The sequence below is a fragment of the Balearica regulorum genome, chromosome 18 (assembly GCF_011004875.1).
Source record: "Balearica regulorum gibbericeps isolate bBalReg1 chromosome 18, bBalReg1.pri, whole genome shotgun sequence".
Taxonomy (NCBI): domain Eukaryota; kingdom Metazoa; phylum Chordata; class Aves; order Gruiformes; family Gruidae; genus Balearica; species Balearica regulorum.
Window position 1 is genome coordinate 3582399 of NC_046201.1, and position 27165 is coordinate 3609563.

The 27165-nt window shown below is 37.0% G+C and overlaps 1 protein-coding gene across 1 annotated transcript in view; it reads left to right on the forward strand.

The window, feature by feature from the left end:
• The window catches only part of PRKCA (protein kinase C alpha), a 153702-nt gene that overhangs the window by 954 nt on the left and 125583 nt on the right, over window positions 1-27165 (forward strand). The window contains exon 2 of the mRNA XM_075770371.1: window positions 3033-3064. Coding sequence (XP_075626486.1) covers window positions 3033-3064 — 32 coding nt within the window. The remainder of the gene's footprint in view (window positions 1-3032; window positions 3065-27165) is intronic.

The window sequence follows — 27165 nt, forward strand, 5'->3', positions numbered from 1 at the left end:
TCACCCCGAAGCCCCTTCCCGTGCCCGCCTTCCCCGCGGCGGAGGGGAGCGCAGCCAGCGCTACGGCTCCTGCGGTGGAACGGGGCGGGGGGGGTTCTGTTCCAGGCTGTGGGTGTTGCTGTGTGGCACAACTTCTGCAGCCCTGCCTTTAACTTTGTGATCGGTGCCTGCTTTATTTCCTCCTGCTGCAGAGGGAGGGCAGGGAGGTTGGGAATGCCCAGCGACACTGCTGCTACATTGCATGGTTTGGAAAGGGAGGGGGGTTTTTTAAGAGAAAGGTTCCTGCTAGAGAGAGGGGAGGAAGGGAGGAAAACTTCCTACCAACACCCTTATTACTAAGCTGTTAGGGAAAAAATACACCTATCAGTTCCTGCCATGCCCTCTTCTGGGCAGGATTGCAGCTCCGCGGCAGGCCGAGCCACTCGGCGCTCTCCGCATTACCGGCCTCGGCGCTGCCCCGCGCCCGCCGCTCTCCTCGGCGGAGCGGTGCGAGTGGGCGGCGGAGGCTGCTGGCTCCTGCCCTGCGCTCTCGGCGAGGCGGGAGGAGCAGGTGTGTGTGCACTTGCGTTTAGGTGAATGTTTTGTACGTTCAGCCGGCGTGCAGCATAAACGGCTTGGGCTTCCTTTCCGTCACTTGAGATGTGGCTCAGCCTCAGCCTTGCTCTGCTGCTGAAGTTTTCGCTGCGGGTTTTGTTGCTGTCAATGAGAGCTGTGATTTATTTTAGACAAAGTTGGAAAAGATCTAGAGGGGTCTGCACCCAGCTGGCTCTGTATCTATGGCAGGTGTCTTGCTCTTTTTCTACGTGTTTATGCGTCTGGGCACAGACCTTTGCCTTCCTTCTTGAGTTTTCCTCGGTTTGCATGCTGAAGAAAAGGCTGTGATTGCTTCAGAAATGATTGAAATATATTTTCAGAGTAAGGCAAGAGAGGAAAGGAAGGAAGACTGAGATGGTAGACTGCAGAAGAAATGAGGAGAAATAAGTTTTTTTTCTTTTTAAATTATTTTTTCCTATTTGAAAAAAAAAAAATGCAAAGTTTGGTGGTGTAAAAGTGAGAGACCTGCAGAAACTGGTTCAAAGCCAATCTAAACCAGAATGAATTGGGAGGTGTGAAAGAATGCTGCAGGGTTATTGTCAGACTGTGTTTGTGCAGAGCACAATTAAAAAACAAAGTGGAATACTGTCATGAGAAAAGGCACCTGATGACAGGACGGACGTGAAAATGAAAGGATATCCTGTAGCTGGCAGGTGGCAAGAGTAGCAGTGCTCTTTTGTCTTTTCTTGCTAGTGAGTCTACAGAAGCTCTTAACACTCATCAAACTCAAAAACTTTTCATTTTCTCTTTTGAAGATGGGCAGCTCTTGAATAAGCTTCATACCCCATAAAAAGGGCCTCATCTATTTCCAACGTGACATGTGGCAATTAGTATTTAAAACATGTATTATCTTTCAATGAATGACACAAATATATTTTTTTTTCCTTAGATTATGTTTGACCAGGTAATATTTACTGAAATAGTTAGTTCCTCCTTATCTTCTTAAACAACTTCAACCTATCTGCTTGATTTCTCAAGTGTTGATATATGTATTTTTTTTAAGACCTTTTACTTAAAATACATTGTAACCGATCAGGGAGCGGAGTGGACTGCAGCTGGTTAGTGTATGAATTCAGCTGAAACACTGAAAATTGGCTATGCTTTTAGAGTAGATAACACAGGAATGTTCTTTACAAATGTCTCTGTTTAAAAGGATGAAAAATTATCCGAAGTCTGTTTCATGTTCTTAGTCCTGCTGTCAGCCTTCCTGCAATGTATTTGCACACTCCCAGTACATGCTTTTTAGTTTTGTGAGATAACAGCAGCAGAATGATGGTATAGTATAGTCACATACGCTGCCAAGTAAACACACGATTTTATATTTCTTCTGTTTGTCTCAGTTCAGGTCAACTTATAACAATACCAGGTAGAGACTGTTGTGTAGAAATTTACAGAAGTGCTTGAAGCTGTGTAATTTCAGTTTCCACCTGAAGTAACAATGATTAAAGGTTTTGTCCCTCCTCTAAATAAATAAATTAATTAAAATGGGGAAATTGTTGATATAAACTTCTTAAAAACATTTCGACAAAATTCCTAATTAAACTCTGTGTTGTTAATTGCATGCAGCCTGCTGGCTGGCTTCTACAGTTCATGGCTTTGGTTCATTTGTCTTTTAGCATAAGCAGCTCCAGCTCTGCAAATGAAAAACATTCTGCAAAGAGGGAAAATGCAGATAAATGTTTATAGGGAGGATGCTCAAAACATTTATTTTTGTGGAAAGAGAATGTTGAATGTTTAAAGATAAATAAAACCAACAACAGTGTGATTTGCCAGAGGTGTAATGTATGTCAGGACTCTGGATACCATGTACAACACTTGTGTGTCACTATTCACTGGTGAAGCATTACACGAACATTTGTATTTTGTTATGGAAATGAAGCAAGGAAGCTGGAAAAACAATCCATGTGAAAACAATGGGCCTGTCTTCTCCTTTATATTGAAACAAGCAAAACCTTTAACCTGCCTGCTGTCTGTACAACAAGCGACAGGTATCGAGCTGAGGTGCGTAACAGCATCGGCATGCAATCCTAAAATTTGGATGAAATACTAACTCTGGTTTGTTTTGTGGACCTTTGCTAGAACTTGGAATGTTTTACGTTGCTGTTAAGTATACATGTGACATTAAATGAGTTGAAATATTGTGCAGTAATCACAAATGATGATAATTGTAGATCCAAAATAGCTTGTAAAATAATAATAATAAAAAAATTGTTGCCAGAACCTGAAATTACATAGCTGGTGACAGCTATTGTTCTCTGCTTTGAAATGGGTGGGCTGTTCTGTGTTGTATATTTGGAAATCTGTTGCTGTCTTAGCAAAATCTGAAGTAATTTAATATGAAGCTATTTTTATGTTGTCATAGATCATTGAGAAGAAATTATAACTAAACATACTAAGACAGGTTTTTTCTTTTCTTTTTTTTTTTTTTTTTCATGCAGGGGATTTGGGAAACAAGGATTTCAGTGCCAAGGTAAGCCACAAACGCTTTGTTGGCTAGTGCACATTGTTGCATCTTACTTTGAAGGCAGCCAAAACTTGCCGGCAGCAAGAAGGAAACAAGCCTGGAAAAACTAAGCGAGCATCTCTGTCTATGTAAAGTCTAAAGGAAGACAATTATTCAATTAAATAACTAGTGGAATTTATATCATATACATTGAACAGTCAAGTAATTATTCATACTGTAATAACACAAAAAAGTTGTTTTTTTTTTAAATCTCGTCATGGCAAATGTCATATAATCTGCATATAGTGCAGCTTCTAACTTTTCATGAAAATAATCTGTGCAATTTAGCTTTTGCAGAGCCCATTTTTCACATCAGAAGCTCTTGTCTGTGTGGGTGTTTTGGAAAATGGATTCACTTTGTAGTCATATGGCTGCTTTTCATAACCCAAACTCCCTGTTTTTAATTTTCATACGCTGTATGTTTAGGAAGACCTTTGGTTTGAACTACATTTTAGGACAGGCAGCATTTTTCTGTCTTATGCAGTACTCAATTACAAAAGAATCCACCCCTACAAAGTCACAGATTTAATAAATTCTGTTAACCTTGACAAATTGAAAGCTGCTATAGTGGAAGATAACTATATACACGAAAGCCAGAGCATGGTATGCTGTATTCTCACATATTTTGTATTTTTGCCAAATTCTGATCAATATTTGGCATTTGATCATCAAATAACCACACCCAATTATTGGTTTTTTTTTTCTGTGTCATATGTTTACTTAATTAGGATGAGGCTTTTTGTTGTCCCTTTCTCTTCCCCCACCTTCTTCCCTATCATTTCACCTGCAGATGTACATTGTGTACTCATTAGCTAGCCTTTTGGTTGTTTCTTTCATTACATTTTTTTAATGGTTATTTGCTAATGCTTTAGAGCATATTTGACTATCCTGAATGTTGCTTTTACTTAGTAGTTGGTGAAATTATGGGTTCTGTGGTATTTTTGTGAAAGTTGATGTTAGTTGATACTTCTTGAAATTAAACCTCTGAGAAACTGAATGTGAAAGAATGATTCCTTTTAAAGATGTTGCAATAAATATTTTTCTTTCTACAAGTAGAAACTTGCAGAGACAGGCATATACTGGAAATGTTGCATGCCTTAAGGTATGCATGCACCCGTGGTTTTACTATGGATCTTGAGTAAAATTTCCTCTATGTCCCAAGATATCTATAGATATCCTCCAGCTTTTTGCTACTCATAGCATCCAGAGCAGTGCTGTAGATCAATCTGTAGTCCTCATTTGGTAGTGGAATGGCATTTCCTGAATCCCATTCAGGATAGCTCAGCGGTTCCTAGTTAAGGAACTATTTAGATGTTTGTTAGAGATTTCCTTTGGTATACAGAAAATAATTGGGGCTGCATTTAAATTATACAGTTATTTATCTTAAGCTTTGCAGTTTGTCTTCCAGGCAGCTAGCGACTCAAATTAGATGCAGTTCACTGTTATGAGCCACAGATCCAATTTGGTACGGCAGTTCATTTCCAGTATTTTGTATTCTGCGGCCAGAATTCCTTCTACCATTGTAAGTCTAGTTAGCTAGGAATAGTTTTGTCTGAGGACTAATCTTTATAAAGCTAGCTAAAACTGGGAATTCAGTCTCATCTTCCCTCTAAACGCCATGCATGAACACAACCAAGAGTAAAAGCAGTACAACAGCTTGATTTATTTTTAAATGCTTCGGAATTGATACTTTTCAGGAATCTAAATATATTCAAATGTGACTTTTGGATGCATCAGAGCAAGATTCTGCAGTTTTTGATGGAGACTGTTGTATTTGGTGTTCTTCTCTGTATTCTTATATAGTCAAAATCTCGAAGAAATATTCAAATTTTAGGTAATTTGTAGCAAGTTATTGTTGGTGCACTAATAAGTTTAAGCAGTGGGGTTTTTTGCTGTCATTCACTAAATTCGATTGTAATCAAAATCAAAGAGTTCGTACTCTTGGGATAAAAGTCTTGAAAAATAAAACATGATAAAGTTAAGCAACTGAATCAAATTTTTTCAGTTCTACTTTCTGAAGCTTCCATCTAAAAAGTCACCAGCTAAAGCTGGAAGGACAAATCAGTGATCAAAATTAGTGAGAACATGAAGGAAAAAAAAAAGTGTGAAACTAGAAGGTAGGTTGCAAAAAAACCCCTGGTTGCTTTAGTTAAGCATCTACCTTTATAGAAAGGAATGACAAATGAAGAATAAAATGGAAATTTCAGTATGACATGAAGGAAAGAATATTACAGTGACAGCTCCTAGTATAACTATAGTTCTTGGTCCGTCAGAGTTTCCATTATAAGAAACTTTTTTAGCTCTGTTCTCAAGAGTGTTGTAAAATCTCCTGCTAGAAAGAAACTTGATGTCAGGCAGGTTTCACAGTTGGGTGGGTTTTTTTACTTCCAAAGTTGTTTTAAATTCCTCTGGCCTTTGTTACCAGAAGGAAGAGGAAAGGTCCATAATAGTAATGCATCAAACTCAGATGATGCTTCTACTCTAAGAAACTGCAATTATTCTATGAATATTTGTATTAGTAGTCCTTTAATAAAACAAAACACCTAACTTAGTGTTTATGCAGTATTAAACATTGCAGCTAACACAGTATGCTTTTATATTTTTTTAAAACTTCCTTTAAAAAAAAGTGTCACACAAAATGTGTTTTATTTTTAAGATATGCCCTTGAAAGAAAGGATTTTTATTTTATATCTAAATTTTATTTAAATTAAAACTCAATGCTATCCTGCAATGATCTTTTAATAGATCATTAATACCTTTTTTAATCGGGCTTTCTTTGACCCTTGGAGCGTGTGTTAGATTGTCTGTAATCATTTTTGTTTTCTGATTTCTATGCCTATGTTTCTGCTGTAGTGTTCAGCTTCAGCATTACATAAAAACATTTGAGTTCTTTGGAATTGAAGAGAAATATTTTTGCTTATTTCCTTAAAAAGCTTTACAAAATTCTTTTTTTTTCCCCTTCATTTTTATGGGATCCATATAAATTTGCAAAAGACAAATTCAATTTTGGTATGGCTTTTAATGCCCTTAATGCGGCAGAGGTTCAGGGTGCAATTGCATTATTACTGCGCGAATGCTTAGCGAGAGACAGTCCACATCCTAAGTAATTTGTCTGTCTTAATGTGTGTATTCTAATGTGGCTAGCTACTGTATATATGAGCAACTAGATACTCCGAATGGCTCCTTAGGTTTACAGCTATGAGTTGTGATCAATTATTTCATGGAGAGGCTGCAGAATTCTGTTGCGTTATTGGAAATAAGTTTTTCCGGGAGAGGGATGGGGGTCAAGAAGTATCAGTGGAAAAAATCTGGGCCTGTCTTTGGTATGTGTGAATTTGAAAATGAATTTGAAAGAGTTCAGCTGGATTAACTTTCTCCTAAGGAATATGTTTCTACTGCCTCCTGTTATTAGGAAACACTTTGCTGTCTGAAATTTGTGTTTTATCGTTGATTTATACAAACATGAGCTATTCTAAAATACCATGCTTTTGAAACAGGAGTTCTTATTCTGCGGTTTTGTTTTTGCTGTTTTCTGTTGATTGTCTTTGTGGTAGTGAAAACATGATGGTAAGATTATTTAAACGAGTTATGGCTTTGTTTTGTTTTCTTACATTGTCAAGCAGGACAGCAAGCTGTCTGTAGTACTAAAAGCTTTTCTCTGACGTGCACCTGGAAATACTGCAAGAGGAATGTGAAAAATGGAATAATCTAAGTTGTTTTTCAGTCTGTGACAGTATGAAAGTTCCTCTCTTAGGAAAGCAGACTTTAAAATAAGGAAGCTTTTAAGTTAAATTTTGGCTTCATCATTCTTTAGATATGCACTGTTATACTCTGAGTGTAATCTAGATTTGTTTCTTTCTGTTTGATTTGTAAGAAGAATTTTTCTGGTGAACAGAGCACAACAAATAGTGATTCACTAAGATGTGCAGAACGTGTATTTATGTATGTTTAGAGGTTGTTTTAAGTTCAACACCAAAGGCCTAGCAAGTTCCTCAGGGTGAAAATGTTTTTAGTGACAGTAATATAAATGTGATCAACTCACGTTCCTGATTAAGGGCCTGTTGTTGATTCTCTCCCAAATAGCCAGAATTTGTAGTTATTAACTGCAAGTATTCCATCTTTTATGTGATTTCTGCAGGGTCTACTGAAGTGCAGTAGTTCAGCTTTGAAATACCTTTGGCCTAAGGATAATAACTAGCTAAGGAAAAGTTTCATGTTTGTTTTCAAATGTACATAAATAAAAATTACAGAAATCAATTAAAGCAGATTATTATGTTTAGCTAATCTGTGCAACTATTGCTCTTTCCACTTTTTTCCCCTATCTTCCCTCAATTTATTTTCAGACTATTTTTTTGTGAATGTTGAATTTTTTCTTAGGTGTGGTAACCTTTTTGGAATAGCTTGTGTCATGGTCAGTACACTTGCTAACACTGCTGGTTCTGGCTAGCTAGACATCTCTAGGAATTGCTTCACTGAAAATGGAAATGATTGATTTTATTCTTTTTTACTGCCTTGCAAATATCATAATATTGGCACATTAAACCTGCACTTCATTTACTCTTTGTTTATCTTTTACCGACTAGTTCTTGACTTCTACAAGGAAAAGGCCAAAGAACCCACTGGTGCCACCTCCTTTTTAAATCATCTGTTTTCATTAAAAATGTTTTATTAAAGGTCTCTGTAGAGAAGTGGTCAAGAAACTAATTTTTATTGCTATAGCTGTGATCTGAAGATTTGAACCAATGAAACCTCTGAACACCTGTGACCTGATTGACATGTGCAGTTTTTATTAATCCTCAGCTCTAGCATGTTCATAGAGGAAGCAGCATGATTAATTCTTTATTGTGTACGGATCACGGCTTAGTTCTTGGTTTCCCATCCTGATAGTTGTTTTTCCCCTACCAACGGTTTCTCATTCATTTTACTATCTTCATTTTCCTTTGTAACCGAAAAAACCCTAATAAAGAGAAATATATTACATTGCTGCGTTGCTTCTCATAAAAATATTTTCTGTCGTCCTTACATGGCAATGTTATTGCCAAAGGGTGGGTAAGTAATACAAAGGAAGTTCCCCTCTCTATGCCAAAACTGCTTCTCTTGTACCGTTATCATTTTCGTGGTAAGGTCGGATATTACAGACCACCGTTTGAACAATGTGTGTGTTTTTCTTTGCTCTTTTTATATTACTTATTAGTCACATGCTACAGTTTACATTAACTAATGCTTCTATTAGCCTGAGCTTGAGAAATTAATTCCGTGGAAGTCAGTCAGAGTCTGTGACTGTTGATGCTTCCTATGTAACTTAGCAGCATGAAATCATCTGAAATGGAAATTTAGTACAGTTATCTTTAAAGTAGCTGATTCACTAATATATTTTCATACATATAACTTGGAGGTATCTGTTAAAAAATAGAACCTCCAGAGCAAAACCCAAACATATATACACACCCCCCAACAAAAACAACAACAACAAAAAGAACAAACAAAACAACCCACCTGGGAGCATAAATTGTATCTGTGCACAGTTAGTTTCCACGATTGCTCTAGCCAGCTTTGTCCTTTCCGTTGGCATTTTACCCTCAGCCTAATCTGTAGACTGTGTATCTGTGGACTCCTCAAAGGACAGTAATTTTAATGATCTGCAGATAATCCAACATACAGATTATAAGCATGCAGATAAGATGCTTGCATTTGTCTTGTCAGCTTTTATTTATTTATTCTTCCCCTCCTTCGGCTGTCCCTTCCCTTTGCAACGTATGTCCCATATTATGAGGAAATACGGTCCTGTTAATTGTCTGATACCAGTGCAAGCTGAGATTCTGTTCCTATCCCCGCAGATGAACTCTGAGATATCTGAAAAATTACCCATGTTCCAAGTTTTACTGAGAACAGCATTGACAGATGCAGATGAAACTCCTGAGTCTTAATGAGAGCAAATACATTAGTGTTGGTTTGGATCAGGAGAGCCCTTTGGAAATGCACATCCCAGTCGTCTCTGCTTTTACGGTGCTTTGGTTTGCATTGCTGGGTGGTCTTGGAGCATGGAAAGTGGATTCCCTTTGAGTGATACCAAACAGCGCTGCCTTACATATTTGATGTCCTCCAGGTGCTAAAGGGTGTTTGGGTCACGGACCACGCTGCAGCTCATCCAACATAGCCCCCCTGAAATGGGGCCTGTATGGGGGTCTAGTTCTTAGCGCTGGTTTCCTCTACAAATCTGTTCCTGTTGGAGTGTTACTTGATAATGTAGACATAGGTTATGCTTTCAGCAGTTGTTTGCTGTGTGGGGAAAGGGATGTGTTGCCTCTGAGCATCATTGCTCCATAGAAAGGGCAATAGGACATCTTTGTCAGAGGAGGGAAGATATATGTATGCAAGTTTGCGAGGATTCTCTGTTACTACGGTCATGTGCATCACAAAAAAAAAAAAAAATCTGTATGTCAAATAGATGCACGATACATAATTCACTACATATACAATTCACTCAGCATAGAACATGACAGTAAAACAGAGAAATATGCCATTGTACTGCCACTGTTGTTTTTCTAGAAAAAATTTCCTTGGTGATACTGTGCTCATCAAAACTGGAACATAATTAACTCTTATCTTGCAACAAAAGTTTTTTTTCCTTGTATTACATTTCAATGGCAAAACCATCTTCACCCTTCCCACACTTCTAACATGTTAAGTTTGTTTTGTTTAGTTGAATCAGTTAGATATCCCGACAGTGTGTTCCAGTTAAAAGAAACTGACTGTTCCAGTGCCCTGGATGTAATTCTGTGAAGCTCTTCAGCTTCTAATTAAACATGTGGGAGTGATAGCTCATTCTGAGTTGACAGATAAACCAGTCTGAGTCCTGGGCAAGATAAAGTTTGGCATATTCTTTATTTTCCCCTCTGCTTTGGTGTAATACTGCACATCAACTGCTGATACGCAGCCACATATGGTGTTAATTTCATACAGGATTTTTGCGGATGTAAGTGACTTATGCCATGAGCGGAATTTAATGAAATGTTGGAAAGAAAGTTGCAGAAAGATGAAGAAAACAGATTTCCCTGATGGGATGCCTTGATAATTATTTCTTTTATGTTTGTTTTTGTGGGTTGTTTCTCTTTAGGGTGAAAGGTAAAAATAAGAAATTATTTAACAAATACCTTAGGCTCAGTTTCTCAGCTTTTACATCTGCAGTAGAAACCATAAAAGTCTAACAGTGAAGGACTCTTGTGTATAATTAATATCAGGAACTACCCTTTAAGTGTTTTTAAATTCTTGTAGATGCTGAACATTATAATTCTAACTGATTTCAGCAGTGCCTGTTGAAGACCTGTAGAGACAGGGATGCTTGGGAGTTGGTTATCAGCTGTTAATTTTTCAATTGCAGGTGTTTATGAGTACCTGCCTTCCATAAATGTGATTCATAACCGTTACCTTGTAAGTCAGGCAACCGAACATGTGCGTACCTATCTTTCCATGGATTTCTTTGCCATTTACTCTCATCTCTTAATTATAATTCTATTTACATGAAGTTTTTTGGTTCCTTTCTGCAATTATATAACTTAGACTAAGGTACTGCAGATGCATATGTCTTTTTTTTTTTTCCCCCAGAATATCTTCTAGTGACTTCATGTGGATTTTGAAATCACATTGCTATCTTTATTAATTAAAATCTTTTCATCAAATGACCTTTATTAGAAGTCTGGAATATGTCCCTATAAGCTTACAGGAATTATTGTTTTTGTCTGTCCTCTACTGCTTACAAAATGTCTGGGTTTTTTTTTAATTATTTAGACTGATACAGAAACACATTTTTTGAACTAAAAATGCAAGTTTGTCCAGAAACACCAAAAATGTGGTCATTGTTACTCTCTTATGTTGCTGCTTCTTAGTTTTTACAATGAAACCGCAAAATTCTAGTTAATACTTGTGTTTATACAACAGCCAGTCAAGATTTAGGAAAGCATTTGCTCTTCACTTACAATCACATATAAAGGTTTTGACACGGTCAGAAGTGTCTGTGAATGGACAATGATCAACACAAATAGCTCATATGGCACGTTCAAGGCTTTATTTATCTTGTCTAATAATTATCAGGTTGATTTTTTTTGGGGGGGGGATTGCTGAGAAAATAAGCCATATTCACAAAACAAAATTATAATTTTTAACTGGAATTGCAGCTATTGCGCCCCCCCCCCCTTTTTTTTAATTTGGCTTCAATCAAAAGACTTGTATAAAGCTATTAATATTGTATATGTTGCAAGCATTTGCATATAGATACAGGAAGCTTTTAATTGCACGTGGAAGTGTCAATTTTTATTCTGGAGCAAAACTTAATGAAAATTGTGTTTCTGAAAATCAGATATTTTTTTCCCTCCAAATGATCCTTACAATGATAGTGTAATGAATATTGGTACCAACTTAACCATTTTCAAATTGTAAATCTATAATAATGAGATGTTTAGAAATTGGGGTTCTGTATGCTTAGGTTTCAAAACCACTAATAATGTACATCAGTGTGTCTCCTTAAACATGTCCAAAAAAATGCATCAGATACTATCCTTCCTTATTTTACTATGAAATGTGGGAAAAGTACATGCTACAAGGTACAGGCTGAAGATAGCAATTCTTATTTCAAAGAGTGTTGAACTTTGTTCTGAATGTAACTCTCCAAAGCACAGATATTTCACTTTTCATTTTAATTTAATAGCATTTTTAACTTCTCTGGAATGTGTGCTAAATGTGTTACTTTAGTTCCTCAGTAAACAAAACATTTTTCATGTACAAGGATGAGTTGGAAGAATAGTTTATCTTCTGTCAAGTCTTTCTAGACTGTGCTGGGGTGGGTTTTTTTTTTTGTTCTCTACTCACCAGGGAATCAGCCAGAATCCACTTCAAAGTATTCTTGTCCTGAAGAAATTGGTCATGTTAATATTAAAAAAAAAAAAGTGAATCATTCTGTGCTGGCAAGGAGTGCAGAAACAAGCTTTATCTTATGGAAAGCTGTTGTGTATGTTAGTGTTTTAGTGGGTTGATTTTAAGTTTCTTTGTTTCCTAAGACATTATTGTTAGTAATCACGATCTGCATTCTTATCACTTGTCTCTGCAGATAAGCTGAAACAAACTTTTGGAAAGTGCAAGACAATCCCCCTCATAATTGCTTTTGCTTGCTAAAGCGTGTCCCTGCAGCGTTGTTCTTTCTGCTTCTGTATTGCAGGGCATGCGCTTCCACGGCATGCCCTGATGCTCTGGGCAAGGAGACCTTACCTACTGCCTCTTCTCTGGTACCTGTTACCTGAACTAGTTTCCCATTTTTTGCACCCAAATTTTGAGCCACAGAGAGTTTTTTGTGTGTCTGAAGATGATGACATTCTGCTGGTTGATGGCAAGGTCTGGGCACTTCAATTTTCTCCTATTCTAGAAGTTTATAAAATAAATGGATTTCAACCTAACAATTCCCTGAATTTGTTTGACTCGGAGGAATTGTTAAAAAATAGTCATGTTACAATAAATATAGAAATAGGCTAATGGAACAGAATTGACCATAAGGGCCTATATATATTTTTTCCAAGTTTTTCCATCATGGCAGGATTGAATGTGATGTGCCCTAAAATTAGTCAGACTTTAGATTGCTCTTACCTTGTTTGCTAACTTTTACTTTAAATGAATTAAATTTGAGAGCATTCCAAGTATGTCAGTTTTATATCTTCTTTTCTTGTCATCAGCTTTTACAAATTACATCTGTTGGATATATTTTTATAAAGTGACACTTCCCTGTTAGCACAAGTGGATGTGAACACAGTAGAAAGCAGTAGGTACAATCCTGTGCATGGATATTTTTCAGTTCTTCTGTATGTGTTTAGGCCCATTGAGACAAATGTTGCAAGATCACAGAAAGAAGGGAGAAAAACATAATTTTGTTTTTATTCTGTTGCAAATATTTTGCTGCCTAGATATTGCTCAGAATTCATTTTGATGTTATTGAGACAGCCTCAGGTGTGAGCCTTTAAAATGCAGTAAAAGCTCAATAAATCTAGTTGTGCAGCTTAGTTAAACGATTTCTTGTGGCATCTTCATTGCATTGTATGTCCATGACAAACACAACTGTTGCAACTCTCTGAAGACCCAGGGGAATAAAAGTGTATTTTGTTAAATATGAAAACTTACTAAAATTCCATTCTTAGCCCAGTATATCAGTGGGCAAAAAGGTGGTGTTTTTTCATGCTAATTTATTTCTTTGTGTTGCTTTTTTGCTTGTCTAAATCTGACCTATATGTTGGTACAAATAGTAGAGGTTCTTTAGTGGTAGTTTCTGAATTGCCTATGCAGTAATATCCCTGATTTACCTCTAAAAAGGAGCATTGTAAAACTGCGTAGGTGCTGAAGAGGGTTTTAAAGTGCAAGCGGTGGATATGTTTTATACATTTTTCTTAGAAGTGGCATTGTTTCCTAATAGATTGTACAGTCATTATGCCAACTGCACAGCATGCTGTTGCATTAGATGATTTTTATGCTCTGGTGTTCTGTATGTTATTGCCAGTTGTTTCACTGAGTAGTACTTTTAAGTGTTTTGTTCTGCCTTAGATACCCAAGTGTGCCTGATAAATCTTGTAGGCTGTAAAACTGATGCCTGCCCTTGTCGTATGCGTAGAAGTCAGCAAAGCTTATTTCTAGGATTTCTACAAAACTGAAGTCTGGTGTCAACTTCCCGATGCTGTATATTGAGGAAGAGTTTGGTTTCTGTTCATTTAATTAAGCTTGAGCTCAGGTTCCTTTGAACACTTTGCAAAACCAGAATTAAGTTTTGTGTTACTAAACCTGGTACAAGGCCAGGTGTCATTTTCATTTTAGAATATAAAGACATTATATAACAAATATTTTAAGGCTTGTATTTTATTCATAATTTGGTATGTGCTGCAGGATCATTTCATAGCAGCAAATCTTTTCCATAGTTTCTGTGGATTTGGCTACTTGACAAGAAGTATCCTGAAGACAACAAGATCCATTAGTGTCAGGGGTACTCCTGAAAGTCCCTCAAACAGGACATCCCTGGAAGCTTGGGATTACTTTAGTATCTGGGACAGAAGTAACTGAGCAGATATGCTTGACTTTTTGACTTTTGCTCAATATGCTTTGACCTAGTACAGGTTTCTTTTTTTATTAATGGAATAGAAAATGTGATAAGAACACTGTAAAATATTTTTTCAGACAGCCATTTCTGTATTGGGGAGAGGGAGGACAAACCTTTGTCACCATTGCATCCCTTTCCTGGTTTCTGTAGAAGGTCCTTGACTTCAGGTTCTTTTGTTTCCTGCCTGTGCCTTAAACTTCTCTCTGGGTCTGTGGTGGTGGTGGTGTGTGTATTTATAATCATATGCTGCAGCTACAGCTCCGTTGTTTAAACAACTCTGTCACTGTAATGGGCATATAAAGTCCCAAGGCTTTTTACTGCTACTGTCCTCTTAAATGCTTTTGAATTCTGATAACAGAACAATAAAATGTAGGTGGTTAGGTTAATGTGACTGACAGTGACTGAGACTTCATGTTAGCAGATAGTGAGTGAGCAAATTCATTGATGCATGGCCATAAATTTATGGACACATCATAATTTTGGAGTATTGGTTATTTAAGTAAATGTGTAGCTTAAGACTGGTGAAGGGAATAAAAGATTTCATCATATATCATTAATGTATTGGGCAAGTCTAATTGGGTTCATGCAGGTTTTCATAACAAGCTTTCTGCAAAAAGCATTGATAAATATGCTCAGTAAATTTTAATGAAGTCCTAAACACTATCCATGGAGCTTATTTTGTAATTTAAATCACTACATTAGAAAGAGTGCTAATTGTAGAACTTGCTGTAGAATTTAATTTTTAATAAATCTTGCTCTTTCTTGGCTTTTATTCAATTTATGCAAATACTGACCTTTGAATTCTTGCCATTCCCTATTTTTTATTGAGCCTTGCTTTGAAGGGGCTGAGGGGATGTGTGTAGTATCATCTTTAAGCTTTTGTTGTAATGATTAAAAGGGCAGTGTCAGACATATGGATCATTTGACATTAGCATGGCAAAATGAAAAGGAAATCGGTGATAAAATCAGTGGGGTTAAATTTAGAACCATCAAATGTGAAGTGTAGAGAATGGAAACTAGGCTGGAGAGCAGGTAGCATAACTGATGTATTTCTAGAACTTCCAAAACACAATTCATATCAGTTTTGCAGTCAGGGTACTCTTTGTAAGAGTGTGGGATTGTATTCATGTTGAGCTAATAAATGTTCTTAATATTTTAAAGCCTGGATCTTGCAAGCTGCTTTGTATGAATGGATCAGTATCGCGGTCAATGAACGTCTTATCTATTACATTGTTCTATATGGAACAACTGTTGGGATCTGACCTTAATCTGTAGTTAATAGTATAGGCTTTAATACTTATTTTTATTTGCAGTGCAGAGATGCTCTGAATAACTGAAGCCTCATATTATGCAGAATTCTGCATTAATATTTAGTGAAGTGAGATGCCCTTGATACAGAAGGTTTAGTAACCTGGAGAGACACTAGCTGTGCCGATAGGTGCACGTATTATCCTATCATTTTCCATGTGTATTTTTCTGAAGTGGAAATTATTTGCTTGAGCTCGGTATTGAAATTTCAATTTAATAGCATGATAATGCTCATACAGTTTTATGTAAAAATATTCTGTAATAGTTGATATAATTTAAATTATGCTAATTATGGCTGTATGCAAGGACAGAGCTATAAACACCATATGAAACATTGGATGTAATATAGACCTCATCAGGAGAAAGTGGGCAACTTACAGGCCATGCAAAAAAAATTCTCATAATGTGCACATCTCTCCTAACAGTAATTAAGAAGCACTAGTGAGAACGTACAACCCTTACTTCCTAAGTAACTTATACAGGTGATGAAACCATTCTATAATACATAAATACACTGTGGGAAATCATTTGGATGATTTTGCCATGCTACACAGTGTTGATCCTGTTAGGAAAAGCCTACAGCATTCTCTGTTTCTCAGCAGACAGAGTTCTGTCAGGCTTAATGGTATTGAGATGGTTCTTTGTTTTCATTTTCCCCCTCTTATTTTAGAGTATAGTTATCAATGGAGGAGAATATGATATACTTAAAATTTCTTCTCAGCAGGCAAGTCCTCGTCACATAATACATAACTTTCCTGTTGTGCTGTTGTGTGTAAGGAAAGCTCAGGTGATGGCTCTGGGTATGTATGTTGTGGTAGGAGAAACTTTCTCCTTGAGCCAAGTTACTGTCGAGTTTTAGGGCGACTGAGTTCTTCCATTCAGGTTATTTTGCTGTACGCAGTTAATTAAATTAAGAGGATGACAGAAATCGAATGGGCGATGGGGAAGAGAATGATCTTGCTTGAGAAAATGATCAAGAGGTATTTTCTGTTGTGCTATCTGTAATATTGATAAGAAAATGTTTTGGGTTCTTTTCTCCCCCCCCTTTTTTTTCCCCTGTTATAGCATATTTTGAAAAAAATGGAACTCTTAATTCTAGCTCTTGTTGCATGGGCAAATTATTTATCCCTAGGTTGAGGCTTAAAAACAGAGTCATTTATTCTTCTGTGGTATCTGTTTCTGCAGTTAGAAATTCATTCTGACCTGATGGTGAGATGCAGGGTAACAGATGCAATCTTTGGATCAACCAGCTACAGCTTTTGTGTTAACCAGTCATCAGGAAATATCACTAAATTACTGGAGTACAAAACGCATCTGTTGGAAATATGTTTAAGTCTTTTGTGAAATAGGATGGGGAAAACCATTACTAGGATGGGGAGTGGCTTTAGAAACAGCTGTGCTGAACAACGAAGCGTGGACTGTGTGAATGAGCTCTTTTCAGAAAGCCGAGCAGACGTAGTTGGAGTTGGGTTCGCGTGGCTTCTCTCCAACTGTTTTGTTTCCCTGACTATTGCATAAGTGAGTTCTGCAGTTTGTTCGCATTTTCTGTCAGTTTGAAATCTGCCTGTGTGCGACATGGTGGGCAGTAGCCTAAATGCACGTGTGGCTTTCCGAGAGTTAAAGCTTACTGGTTTTAGTTGCTTATAATTCCAGATTTAGTCTCGACTTCACAAGGTCTGTTGCCTCCTTGTTTTTGAAGGAATGCTGTCTTAATTTCTGCATTCAGAAGGAAAGCAGACTATGAATCAACCCTTTAACATTTGCTTAGCCCTCAAGTTTGATATTTTATTAATTTGTTTTAATGGCATAAACCATGTTGCCATGAGGATGCTTTTCAAGGCCACATGTCTGCTCTTAGAAACTGATGTCCTACTGTGTTTTATAACAGCATGTCCTAATTTTAAAGTTGCCTGTCATGTAGCTCTGATGCAAGTGCTCCCAGCCTTTTCCCTTCCTCACAAGTGCCACAAGCCTCACTTACCTGCTCTTAAAAGTGTAGTGGCAATTACAGCACCAGAGCTTTGTGAAGCATTGATGTGGCACTTGAAGTGGAAACCCTGAAGGAAGATAATGAGTTCTGTGTTACTTGTTAACACAGGATAAAAGGCCGGTTTCTTTCAGTGCTTTGGTAATGAATCCTTCGAAAATTTCAGACTAAAAAAAAAAAATCTTTGCTAATGCATAGTTTGGCCTTTGGTTTTAGGAGAGGTAGAACACTGGTTATTATTTAACACATGTAGTATTTGTATAATAGTTCTAATAATAGTCAGGGCTGGTTTTAAAATGTGAATTGCTCTCGAGTTGGGATGTGGAAACCTCTCTGTGTTTATCTTATTTATTATCTCATGAGACCAGTTTACACAAAGATTCTATTGAACAATTTGAAATGTTGAAGTTTTCTCTACTTCAAAACAGCTGTGTCCAAAATCTTTTTTGTGTTGATGGGAAACTAAGGTTTCTCTAGAAGAATGCACTAGACTAGTGTGTTTATAACAGATTAGTTCTACCAAAAAAGCCATTTGTGAAGATGGTGTTTTATTTTAGGGTTAAATCAATCTCCATGCCATCTCCTGAGAAAATACCAAGATCTCTGATAACACAACATTTTACTTGCAGATTACGGATATGTTTAAAAGGCAGAAATTTATTGGAGATCCAGATGTTCTCGTTTTGCTTATTACCTGTGTATGCATACCCTTGGGCTTTCTTTTCACACATGGACTTGCAGATCATAACATGCTTATAGTACTCTGAACTAAAAATGTCTCCGGTTTTTCTAAAGGTTGTCCTTAGATAGTAGCAGTCTGCATTTCTGTCGTTGATTTAAGGCTCTCCAAAACATTAAAAATGTAATTGCATTGAGTTAGACTAATCCTGACTCCACCTGTAAAACGGTGATATTTAGCAGTGCTTAGGTTACGCAGACTGTGTTGGATTCAAGGACACAAGATAAATATTTAAGACAGGACTTTTTGGTGTTCATCATTGTTGTACAGAGTCTTGTCCAAAGATATATTTATACTTCACAAGAATTCTTGTCCTAAGGGATTTGGATACTGAAGGGGTGAGTCCATATAAGAACAGAACAGTGCAATTCAGAGCAGCGGTACAGTATTCTGTACCGTGCTGTTTGATCTGAGCTGCTCCTGTGTTTGCCCTTGCTCTTTATTCTGCAGAATAAGGTGTGGGGCTTTTTTTTTTGGCTGGTAGGAAGTTGTGTTTTTTCAAGCAGAATATTGTAGAGGAGGTCATTGTCTAAAAGCAAAGTCAGTTAATTTGGGCTTTCAGTGAGGAATTATTTTTATAACTTGTAATACCTGAAGAATGAGTATGTTATCTTACTCTTCCATTTAGTTTTCTGATGGGGAAGTGTATTCTCTTCTAAACCTCTTTTGCCTTCAGTAGGATACTACATGACTCAAGTGTTTAAGTGGGAACAAATGTATAATGGATACCTTTCTCAATGCCTGCTTGCTCCCGAATAATCTGTCCCTTAGTTCATCCATTTAGCTGGCATTAATTCAGTTCTGTGATGAGTTTCTGTAAACTGCAGTAACCCTGCCCGTGCCAGACCCAAGCTTGTCACTGCTCCAGTATTGTCATTTTATCACTTGCTTGACAGGTGTGAATTTAAATTCTGATTTCATAGTTAAAAGATTTTATGTATTTAGGTTGGAAAGTCAGTGCACTGCTTCCTCTGTTTTAGTCCATTACAAGATTTAACTTAGGAAATCCATGCGGGTCTGAGATGTTTTGCAAATTATTATAGATACCGATAGTGTCTGCTACCCCGGCTTTGTTAAATCACTGTTTGCAGCTGAAAGGTTATGTGTAAGGGCTGAAGAGACGAACATGTGTTAAGGTTAGAGTGTGGTTTGTACTACAGTTCTGAAATTCAGAATCCTCCTTCCAGACCGTGACACTGTTTTTGGGTCATAATTAACACAGCAAAATTTTATTCAGTCATGCAGAATCTTGTTATCATTGCTGGATTCTGTTTATAGAGAAGAAATGTTTTAAAAGCTTGTTGCAGATGGTGTTCCATCTTTAAAGATAATAAGATTAAAATGTATGACCAGGATGTCTTCAGAAAAAATAGGATGGTGGTGGGATACTGTCACAACCCTTGTGGAATAGGCAATGATGCAGTAAATCAATGTCTTGGAGCTTTTGATTCTGGTGGAAACTTGGTACAGCTGCGTCTTAAAAAGCCTGGTAAAACTATTTATAGTAACTAATTTCTGCAGATAGCAACAAATTCAGCATGCTATCACCATCTTTGGGATGTTTCCTTATTTGCAGCTGATGGAATGAAACAGAGATGTATTAAGAACAGCGTATATAACACAGCTATAAACCCTCTCAGTTCTAGAAGCATTTGCTCTTATTGACATTGCTTCTTTCATCCCGGAACACCTTTTTCATCTTCACCTCCTTCTTTGGCCTTAGTTTGAGTCAGATTCTCTCTAGTTTAGCAACTCTCAAGCCGGAGGGAGAGTACATAACTTACCTTGGAGATGGCAAATGCTTGCACACCAGCCCGCTTCCTAGCCAGGCTGTGCTGGAGCCCGGAGCAGCGGGGCAGAAGAGCTCAGCCTGAAATGCCCTGGCTCGCCCTACCCTGCCCCGAGAGCCCAGGTAGTTCCAGCTTCTGGGGTGAAACTTGTGTGGGCTTCTCTCCCGCCCTGGAAGGGATTTGTACTTGGCAAGAGTTTACCTGCCCCGAATGTATGCCGTGGTGATGGTTATTGCTGTGAAAACGTAGGAGGAGGAAATGAGCAGCAGGGAAGGGAGAACAGGAGGAGCCATGGCAGAGAGCGAGTCCCAGGACCCGGGACCTGCCTGGGCACCCTCTCAGGGTACGGGCACCTGGTTTACACTTTCTACGGGGCTTCTGTGTCTTTACAACACTGTGAATGTCAGCCTTCGAGAAGGAGTGTATTCCAAGAAACTGAAACTTTCACAGGATGTTGTTTTGCATGCATTTGAAACATTTCAGTTTTGTATTTCACCACTCTTTAGATTTTATTTGAAATGAAGTATTTCCTTCTAGTTCTTGTTGAGTCTTTTTTTAGTTATATTTTATTATTGGCAATAAGAGAAAAGTAGTTTGTGCTATTTAATTTCATTAAAACGTTATAGTACTTGCGTCAAAAATGCAATTAGTAAATGGCAGTATCTTCAGCTTCTATTATTTTGCTTTGCCACTAGCAATCATTTTTGCATAAACAAAAAAATTTAGGAATGTATTCTGAAACAATTATTTTTTAAAATGTTAAGTATAGTCATTTAATATTGTAATTAGAAATCAATTTATAATGAAATTCCATGTGACCTCCATCTTTTTCCTTTCTTTACTGTCAAATTCACTTCTTTTAGTGCCCTCAACAAATCGCAGTCTGAACTACAACAGCCAGCTGGTCTGGGCTAAAAATAACCTAGGAACCCCTGCCCTGTATATTGTGACATTATGGCCGTTTATTTACAAATATCTTGTAAGGAAGCATAACTTTTATGATGTGCAATATAGGAAAACTCTGGCGCTCTTCGTGGGGCATGTAATGTATTGGAACATGGCTTAACGTGCTTCAGCAGCATTGTGTGTTTTGATGTTTATCAGAGTGAGGGATTCTGCGAGCAACCTAGTGCCGTACAATAAGTGCGGTTTAGTTGCTGTATGGCTAGAGAGATCTGAAATACTTTCTAGTAATAGAAGATCAACGTGATCTGAAAGAATCCCCAAATTTGCGAACCCCTTCAAGCACTGCTGATGAAATGCTATTATTTGCTGTTTTGCAGTGGAGAGCCGAGGCTGGGAGAGGCACTCGTGTGTAAGCACTGCCTTTCCTCTGGGGATTGCAGCTCCTGTAGATGCAGTTTGACCTTATCAGGTAGTACAGGTATCGGTATCAGCGTCGCTTTGGCAGCCCAGCATTGAAGACAAGCTGTAGAACCTGCCTGAGAAGCCGAGTAGCTGTCTGGCCGTCAATCTGTGCTGGTCCTCGCTCTGGGGGTCCCTGATGCTGCCGGGGGTCCCTGGTGGTGCTGGGGACTGCCAGGCCTGGGTCAGAAAGCATCGGTGCTGCTTACAGCAGTTTGAGTTGCCCCAGCCGTCCGTTGCCTTGGTTTTATTCCTTTAAGAATGGATAAAAATCTGAAAAATGAGCATTATACTTACAATCTGGTTTGTTTCTCTTATTTAAATAAAATAGTTAAAACATTTGGGAACTGACGCTTTAGAGCCGTGCCATTTTTAGTTTGTAAGGAGAATTTCTCACTTGTCCCCGTAGAGCACCTCTGCCAAGGCAAACATACTTCATGTTTTAAGTGGTAAGGCTTTGAATATCTTGCATAGGAAGATCTGGAGCAAACCACTCCACCTCCCCCAGACGTTAATTACTACTCTTTAGAAATAATTAACTAAGGACTATTGATACTGCCAGCCTCATCTTGGTACCAGATAATCTCTCCTTGGGATTTGGAATGTTTGTTTCTGTGCAGATAGTTCTGAATGAGCATTATCAGTGTGTGTCATCTCACGCTTCCTCCTCGTTAAAAATTACAGTGGATTATTTTACAGGGTTATATGTTCCATTTATGAAATTGTAAAAGGAATTAAAAAGATGATTTAATAAACCTTGTTTCACTCCTGCTAACACTCTCAGAAATGTTGGTTGTTGGAAATCATTAAATATTTGACTGGACTACACGTTCTCTAGGATATATTGTTTCAGTACTGCCACTTGATTTTTATTTTTTTTTCCCCTCATGTAAATGTTTTCCTTTTTGTCAATTATCCTGTACGTAGGTTACTTCAAGAATGTTATGACAGTGAAAGATTTCTTATCCTGAGTTTAATAGTGATGGTAATAAAAGCTATATACTGAAGCTTGCTATGTGTTGAGAATATGTAGAATGTTTGGGGAAACAAAATTTTACTTACTAAAAAAAAAAATCTCAAAAGAATCATTTTAAGAAACAAAGAAATGCAGTGCTTACACACTGGGGTGAATTAAGCAAATTGGATTTTATTTCTGTATTGTTATCATGCTGTGGAAAAGTTCCCAAGGTCTGTTCCTGCTGTGATTTATTTTTTCTGTTGTCTTAGTCATTTACATAACCTTAGGTGCAAGGTAGTTAAATTCACAACTAGGGATTGTTGAAGCTCACTTTATCTTCAAAATGTTTCAGAAATTTGCTACAGAATACTCATTTATTCTAGATAATAATATAATAATAAATTCCACAGCTGAAGTTTTTATTCTGTGCTCAAATCTAGGAAATAACCTTGCCAGTTGTCTTTAAAGTTAAATTGGTTAAACTAAGTGCTGTCATCTCTTATCTTTTGTAATCTTTCAGGGCTTATTTATATTCAAGCATCATAGCATTTAAGACTAGAATAATATTCATGTGAAATCATGATGTAATCAAACTTGAGTCACATTAGAAGAAACTTCTACATTTTCCCCCAAATATTGTAGGTTTTAATATTCTGAAATATATACATTTATTTCTTGATTCTTTGTTTTAATTTTAAATAACATCAAAGCCTTAAAAGTACTTCAAAGTGAAGACTTCCTTTGTATTTGATTTTGGTGATGAGCCACTGGTTTTGACCCTGTGGAGCATTGATACATAATTTCTATTTCTATAATGTTTGAATATAGATATATTTAGGTTGCTATATAAATTTATTTTTAATTGTAACTGTAATTTCTCCTCCTCTTTGACGCTCTTGCTGGGTGGCCTTGAAGTGAAACATTTCACAATTTAAATGTAGCACAATTTTGAAATGAGTGATGCCAAAAAGAATGTTCTCCTACTTGAATGCCCTGTGCCAGGGAGGTGAGGTAAACCCCCACGTGCCAGCCAGTTGTAGCATGTTTGATGTACTTTGTTTTCAACCTTTTAATTTCCCCACAAAACTAATTAGTCTTTTAACTCCGATATAAAAGAAAATTTTATTCTTGCTAAAAATAGCTGTGGTGCTCATCCCCTTGACTGCATTTTGTTGAGTATTAGGTATCTCTCCTGGCTGTTCTGTATGATGCTTATTTTTAGGGCCTCTATTAATATCTTTAAATATATGATGTAAGAAGACTAAGGCAGTATTAAACTGGAAAACTTAATTATTGTCTTTCTAGTTTTCACTGTTAAATGTAAGTGGAAATCCATACCAGCGTTTAATACAGGAAGTTTTAAACAGGAGAAGCTGAAGTATGTGAAACGGAAGTATGTGACAGCATTTTTGGTATTGAAAAAAGCATGAATTTAAATGAGGGGAAGGTATCTGTGTTTGCCACCACTTCCAAATTCTGTATGTTTTGCAGTATTCGGTAAGATATGTAGGAACCTGAACATTGTCAAAGTAATAGCTACTTCAGCCAACAAATGTTGATTAACTGAAAACCCTAAATGGAGAGGTTTCCAACCAAATCCTCTATATAATGCTCCCTGCATATGCAGTGTAAAGGTTCTTGTAACTATGGTTATTCTGAGCTGTGCGTCTCCTTGACAGTGTTGCAAAACCTTAAGTCTCTTAGATGATGTGCTCGAGATTTTTCACCAGATTCTGCCACCCTAAAAAAAAAATTAATGAAGAGCTTATTAGCCTCTGATTGTTTTAAATGGCATATCTGAAAGTTTTGTTCTTTCCTTTCAGCAATAATTTTAGAACTATAAATTACCTTTCTGATAGTACTACCCCTTGCTTTCATTCCGTACTGCTTGTTTACTGCTTTTGTTATTGTCGTGCTCTGTAACTGCTGGAATTGGTTGACAGATACTGAAGATATTTTTTCACTGAATACTCAAAGACTACTGTTGTACATTTAAAATACAGTCTGTAATTTCAGCACTGATATGCTTTTTATTTCTATCATGTACTTTTTTCTTTTTCACTTACAATGCTACTAGTGACATTTTTATCTCAGAAGTACTTAGAGCACTTGTGACAGTGATCTTGTGTTAATCCAAGGACAAAAAAAGTATATATTTGTCGCTAATAATTTTAGGCTAAAAATTGCAGGTCTTATGACTATTGGAAGACAGTTGTCCCAGAATAGCTTTCCGAAGAGATTAGCAGTCCAAGAACCAAGTGATTTTAGTATGACCTTCCGAAAAGAATGGTGTCATGGTTGCCGGTAGGAGCAAGGAGCTGGATTCAATTACCCTTGGAGGTTCTTTTCTGTCCTGTGTTCCTAATTAAGTAAGATTTTGCTATATTCAGCTAATAAGTTTTTATTGAGCTAGTAAGTGCTGATAATATGAGATAGAAAAAATTAATTGAAACTAAAATCCTATTATTATAATGTATAGAAGCTGCTATATTAGTGAAAATATAAAAATATGATGACATGAAGATTCAAGCAGGAGTAAAAACGCTGTAAGGTTTTTACCAGATTTCATATGTTTTTCCTCCCTACAGGCTGTCACTGTGTCAAATTCTGTTTTGGAGGGGTTTTTTATATGATGCATTTCAGTAATCTTCTTGTAATCCTATGATAAACTGCTTAGTTTGATGGAGAATGTTAGACATTATTGGTAAAATAGTTGGCCCCTGTGAAATCAGTTTCATTTTATGACATGCTTTCAAAGGATGTACTCTTTAACAGCTGTGTAGCTATCCTTGCATTAACCTAATCAACCTCTTTTTGAAAAAGGAGGTGTGTCCTGGATTAAATTCTTAAAATCAGGCTGTTGGGAACAATACCAGATGATCTGTGTGATTTTGGAATGTTTACTCATGTTATGCATGTTCTGTTTTGTGATAAACCTTTCTTATTTGTGTCATTTTATCTTTTCTTTCATTGTTGTATTGCTGTGTAGACCTTTTCTGGAACAATTGCACTGGTTATTAGCAGAATTTAACAGTCTTGTAGACAGGTAAAGGCTGCATATATTCATCTCCTCACAGATTTCTTTCAGGTCTTCTAAGCAAAATAAGCACCTTCCTTAATTTGTAGGAGGACAATTTTGGGCATAAATGTGTCTCAGAGCTTGTAAAAGCCATGTCCAGAGGTGTTGAAAGTCCATATTTGAAGTTATTTTATATTCATTAGAATACAGCATGCTCCTTAATTTGGCTTTGATGTTTTCTTCCTCATTTTTTTCAGTCCTTTCATTTTCTTATGCCAAATAGACCTAAAGAGTATGTCCCCTAGGTATAATGAAGCGAAAGCTCTCATTCCTAAATGGTATTTGTGGGAAGAGGGAAGAAAGTGGTTGCCTAAAGACTCTCTTATTTGTGCAGAAAACACAGATACGATTTAAACGGTTTGCTAGAGCTTTTTCCCCCCCCTCTAATCTTATTTCCTCTAACTTATTTCAAGGAAAAAAAATATATATGCTTTTTGCTTTTGGGTTTTTTTGGTTTTTTTTTCCAAAGAGCTCTGCATTTAGAGAGATGCAGACACTCCTATCCGTTGGCTACATTAGAGATGCAATAACAAAACTCTGTACTGGTTTTGAAAAGCTCAGATTGTGGTATTTGAAAAAGCATTGCCCTCTGTCTTCTGCACTGAAAGTGGCGTCTTGGGAAGTGGTGACTTTACCTGGATACAGACTGTGTGCCTAGACTAAGTTTTTAAGTTGTATATCTTGTGCTGTTAGCTTCAGGCAAGCTATTGTATTTTACTTACCCCACACTAAAGTTGTCTGAAAATAATACAAAATTTGGCAGTGATTTGTAGTAGAACTACAGCATCACTTGTGTTGTAATAAAGATGCTCGGGTTCCCCATAGTAGAAGTGGGTTTGAATGCTTACAGTGTTCTTAAAGTATTTTAGAGAAACTCAATCAGATTTAACCCGAATTAGTGTTAAGCTTTCAGTAGCTGAGGTAGTTTGATTCCAAAGTTGACCTAATTTTAGTTTTATAAGCCCAATGAGTGAAGTCCTAGAGAATCGCAAACTCCATGTAACCCTGATGTTTGGTTCTGTTTGTGGGACTCCTGGGAATATGCCTGGTGCTTTTTGTAAGCAGCTTGCCTCCGTGTAATGGATAGCTGAGATAAATCTTGTTCCTAGAGCGAGACTGGTATTGATGATGACACCAGTGTATGAACAGGAGCTCAACTAAAAATCCATTTTAATTTCAGGCTCCATTAGTGATACAGAGAGAAATCATTATTTGTTAAACAGAAAATAAGAACTGATACATTTTGAACCGTTTGTGTTCCAAATCTCAAAGTCAGTGTAATAGAACACAAACATGTTGATTGATTTTTTTTTTTTTTTCATTATTTCTTTAGCTGTTTGAAAAATGAACTGGGAAAAATGACTAAGCTTACTTAAAACTAAGAAAACGTAACATAGATAAACACTGCAGCGTGAGGTGGGGGAGATCAGGAGTGTGGATTTGTTTCATTGTTCAAGCTGTGCACGTAGTTGCGTAATCACGGTTGCATTTGGAGCTTGAAATAACTTCTAATGGTCAACTAGTCAGAAAAGTTTAAGTGATCAAAAATAGTTCTTAAAAGTTTCTATGATCTGCAATCATTTATTCTTTCACTAATTGAAGTGGAATATTCTCTAATTGTTTAAGATTTGATTGCCTATTTAAAATCAGCATTATGTGCAACCTCAGCGTAGGTTTCTCTTCTGATGTTTGACTTTTCTGAGAAACATTAACATAT